Genomic DNA, 4374 nt, shown 5'->3' with positions numbered 1-4374 from the left:
GTATACATGCGGCGGTAAATATTCATATATATACATATAAATATATATATATATATATATTGTGTATGTACACAAGCACATACGTAATGCATATTAGTCTCACCCCCCTGCTTCTACCTCGACCTCCTTCCGCCCTCCACACTCCATTATCCAGTAGCCATCCCTCTTCCCACGAATACATACACGAGTGCAGAAGCAGCAAGAGCAAGCAAACAGCAGCAGCAGCAGCTGCTGCTGCTGCGGCTGCTATTTACTTGCTCCTTCCAGCGTTCAATTGCTCGAGCAACGAACGCCACTCAAACTGCGTAGAGCGCCCCTGAGGCCCGTAAGGCCGGAGACAACCCGTGGACAGTGCCGCTCCCCTACAAGGAGAGCATGCAGTATCAATTGCGCGATACAGCCACAAGCTAGCTAGCTAGCTAGCTTGTTCGTTTGCTGGCCATCTAGCTATCTTGCTAGGCGGCTATCTAGGTAGTTAACTACCTGGTGAAAGAAAAAGCCAGCGCTGGGCTGTAGATACACTCCGGCAGGAGATAAAAAGGCGTAAACGAGCCGCCGCTTCTCGATGATGAAGCAGCCGCTGCTGTCTATACACCATTATCGTGGGGCTCTTACTGCGGTTTTTCGTTCCCAGATTCTTTTATACAAACGTGCGGCCTCTGCGCCTGAGAGCCTTTCATCTCTATCGTGTCGCAGGAGGCCTTGCACTAACTCAACCCAGTCTTCATTAACATCAGCAGCATGTAGACGGCTTTCTAGGAGCTCCTCTGCTCCCTCTCCGTGAACCATACTGTCTCTTATATCCACAAATGACTCTCCTGTGAAGAGCTCGAATAGCAAAGCCCCTAAACTCCAGAGGTCTGCCTTCTCATGCGAGAGCGCCGGAACATCTCTCCTAAATGAAGCAAGAAAATCATGCAGTAGCTGCGGCTCAGCATAGCGAGGGTTGATAGGAATGCGTGGGTTAAGGGCCTCCCCCATTTGATTAAGAGACTCGAAACCCCCTAAGGAGACTATACCATTATGATCTACAAACAAGTTGCTCCAGCTTAATGCATTATGCGATACCCCCGCCTGCTGTAGATACAGCACCTGGTGAACAAGGCGGCTTCCGATATATTCGCGCGCCTGCATAGTATCATAAGAGGCGTCTCCTTTCATAGAGGAGACAACTGAATGCAAAGGAGAAAGGAGATTGCTATACGCCTCAACACGCTGAAATAGCATCTTCGATCCATCCGGGTGATTGGGCTGTGTTAATACAATACCTCCTACTTGGTCGGCTACTAGAAGGCCCCTTACTGCTGCAGCATCTGATATAGGGGTCTCTCCGCATGCAACAACTAAAGCCCTTGTCTCTAGAGCAATATCTACCCATTTGTTTGCTGTCTCCACAGAGAGCTTCTTCTCATTCCCCGCCGCACATAGATGCAGTCTTAAGGTAAAGGGCCTAGACAGAGCAGAGTCATATGCTTCTACAAATACGCTCGATACCCCTACACCAATGATGCGTGTAAGTAAGACAGGCTGAGTAAAGGCCCCCTCGGGAAGGCCTCTCCCTAGAGGAAGCATATTTACTAGGTCTACCTGCATACCCACAATATCTTTTGTCTCTCCTCCTGTTAATGTCTCTGCAACTATTGAAGCCAGCTCTCTCTCTCTATCCGACAGGGCCTCCTCCGGCGCTTCAAGCACATTGTCTACACAAGCCTCTGCAAGACTCAGTAATATATCTCTTCCATATACACCTGAAGGAGCTTCATCAAGCGTATCTGCAGGAGGTAAGACCCAGCCCCACGAAGAAGGAACAGGAACATAACCAGGCATCTCAACCTCCCAAACCAGCTCCTCCTCCTCCTCTTCATCTCCTCCTTCTGCTTCTGCTGCTTCTGCTGCTGCTGCTGTTGCTGCCGCTACTGCTCCTGCTCCTGTTGCTGCTGCTTCTGCTCCTCCTTCTGCTGCTGCTGCTGCTGCTGCTGATTCTTTAGGCTCTAAAGATACTCCCCCTACGCCCCCCTCTACCTCCCCTGCAACCTCAAACTCGACGCCCTCCCCCTCCGTCTCCTCTGCAACCCCAAAGAGGGGGACTTCCCCCTCGTCTCCCGTTGCTGGAGATGGTAAAGGAACCCGCGTTGGGTATGGGGCTGCCAGATGCTGCTGCTGCTGCCATTGCTGCTGCTGCTGCTGCCACTGCCACTGCTGCTGCCACTGCTGCTGCTGCTGCCACTGCTGCTGCCACGGATGCTGCTGCAGTCGCTGTTGGTGTTGACGGCGGTGACGGTGCTGTTTCGCGTAAAGGGCGAGAGGCCTTTCCTTACGGGGTGTCTGCGGAGACACCTGGAGGCTGCTTTTCGCCTTCCGGTGTGCAACCCCTATAGCAGTTAAAGTCAGAATGAGACTCACGAGTAGAGCCAGCCTGCCTGTCCACTTCGGTCTTCTACGGGGGCTAGCAGTAGCAGAAGCACCAAATGCCCCCTTATTTATAGTACCCTCACCATTGTTATTCGTCGGTGCTGCAGGAACCAACTCCAGACGGGGATCGGGAGCGGGGGATCCGCCTCCCTCCTCCTCCCACGCCGCCTCGCCCTGCAGCTCCCGCATAGCGAATGCTGTGTCAGGCCTTCAGAGACGAGCGAAGGCAGGAGGAATAAGAGACACAAACCAACAGCAGCAGCGGCAGCAGCAGCAGCAGCAACAGGCTGTGGTGAGTGCATACGGCGGTATGTATGGAAGGGGCTAAGGACCCACCCACTGGGACCTACATCCCCCAAAGCTGCCTTTGTAACAGCTTATATCCCCACCTCAACAGTAAAAATCAACAAAAAAGACGCATTTCTTTGAGTTTTTGTACTCAAGGCGGCCGTTGGCTGCAGCAAGCCACGTAGCTGCTGCACCCGGTGTCCTTAGTAGCGGCAGGATAAGGCTGATAATGCATAAAATCAAACAACTACCATTCAACTCCCAGAAAATATACAATAAAAACGCATAATTGCAACAAAACAAGAAAATATTATCAACCCTTTTGAAGACCCAGACGCGTGGGGAGGGGCTGCTGCCTAACCTCGTCGCTGGAGCAGGAGGCCTCGATGCTGTCCCATGGCTGCCTTTGAAGCTAAAGTAAATGGAGCATAAAATTGATTAATTCTTTTTAATATATATTATATTATTCCATTTATATCGAATCATTAATCTTGCACTCAAGACAAACACACGCAACAAACATACTACTTGCTAGGCGCGTCCTTACCATGCAAGCACTCAGTTTTATTTTGCCCTAGCCGCTGTATCAGAATTAAAACAAAAAGCAAACAAATACAATATCAAAGGAATAAACACATTCAAAACAATAAAAAGAAAACCAAACAAACAAACACATATTGTAATTCACAAACGAGACGAATTGTCTGTTGCGACGTAATGCTGGCATTGTAAGCCGCTCCGATATTCACCTATGAAAGTTGTGAGCAGCAAAGAGTGAATATAGTGAAATAAAAACAAATTATTTTAATTAATTCAAGGTGCATTAGAAGGAATGTTATTAACGGAGTTTTCTTATCATTACGGAAGCACCGGAATAAGCACCGACGCATCCTTGTAATATAATATTCTATTGAGGTGTTCTGCATGAATACTAACTGTTTTGAATAGACAGCGTGCATGCGAACAGAACTGCAGATGTTGTCTACAGTGGTAGTAGAGACAGGGAAATGGCTTAATGTTGTGTTTGCATGCAAAGGCTGCAAGTCTTGTAGCAAGAGAACTGCAACTCATCTAGGGCTGTTTCTTCTTCAAGTTTCTTTTCCATAATCTGCAAGCCATTAGAGCTCCGTCCCCAGAACGTATATACATTGAAGAGAAGGTGACCGATTTCTTTTTATTAACCTCTTTCTATGCACTCTTTCCTCAAGTATTTCGTCTTAGTTCCAATTCCTTATCTCAGTTTGTCTCACTGTACTCCCCGTTTTCTCCCGTCCTGAGTACAGCGCCAAAAAGGCGACGGTTTCAAATTAAATAAAACAGACCTCAAAAAATATTTGTTTAAATACTCCAAATTGTTTACGCTGACAGACAGATCAGGGCCTCACGTGTCCACACGCAACTGAACAAACAACCACACACACTCATACTACATATACGCACCCCGTCTCCGCGATCAGCGTGCGCCTTCGTGTGATGCTTCACTGGAAATGTATGAGTAAAGCAACTAGAAGAGAGGCAGAAAGCGAGAAATACCAAAGCCATCAACAAGGTGCAGAGGGGTAAAGAAAGGTTGTGAGAGGTGAGATCGACATCTGTAAGTGTCGCCTTTATTTGCTGCTCTTCCGTGCGCGTCTTCCGAATTTTTTAGGTTCTTGTCCATCCGGATCGCATTAA

The 4374-nt window shown here is 48.4% G+C and overlaps 1 protein-coding gene across 1 annotated transcript; it reads right to left on the bottom strand.

Moving 5' to 3' along the window:
* Positions 1 to 597: 597 nt before the first annotated feature.
* Positions 598 to 2601, bottom strand: EAH_00064180 (hypothetical protein, conserved; the record flags this gene model as incomplete). The annotated part of the gene is made up of 1 exon (XM_013393005.1): positions 598 to 2601. The coding sequence occupies one exon, from the start codon at positions 2599 to 2601 to the stop codon at positions 598 to 600; it is 2004 nt and encodes a 667-aa protein (XP_013248459.1).
* Positions 2602 to 4374: the final 1773 nt, after the last annotated feature.

The sequence above is a fragment of the Eimeria acervulina genome, genomic scaffold (genome assembly GCF_000499425.1).
Source record: "Eimeria acervulina Houghton genomic scaffold, Eah_scaff1948, whole genome shotgun sequence".
In the NCBI taxonomy this organism is placed as follows: Eukaryota; Apicomplexa; class Conoidasida; order Eucoccidiorida; family Eimeriidae; genus Eimeria; species Eimeria acervulina.
The sequence above is the reverse complement of the archived record's forward strand: the minus strand, read 5'-3'. Positions and strand labels throughout refer to the sequence as shown.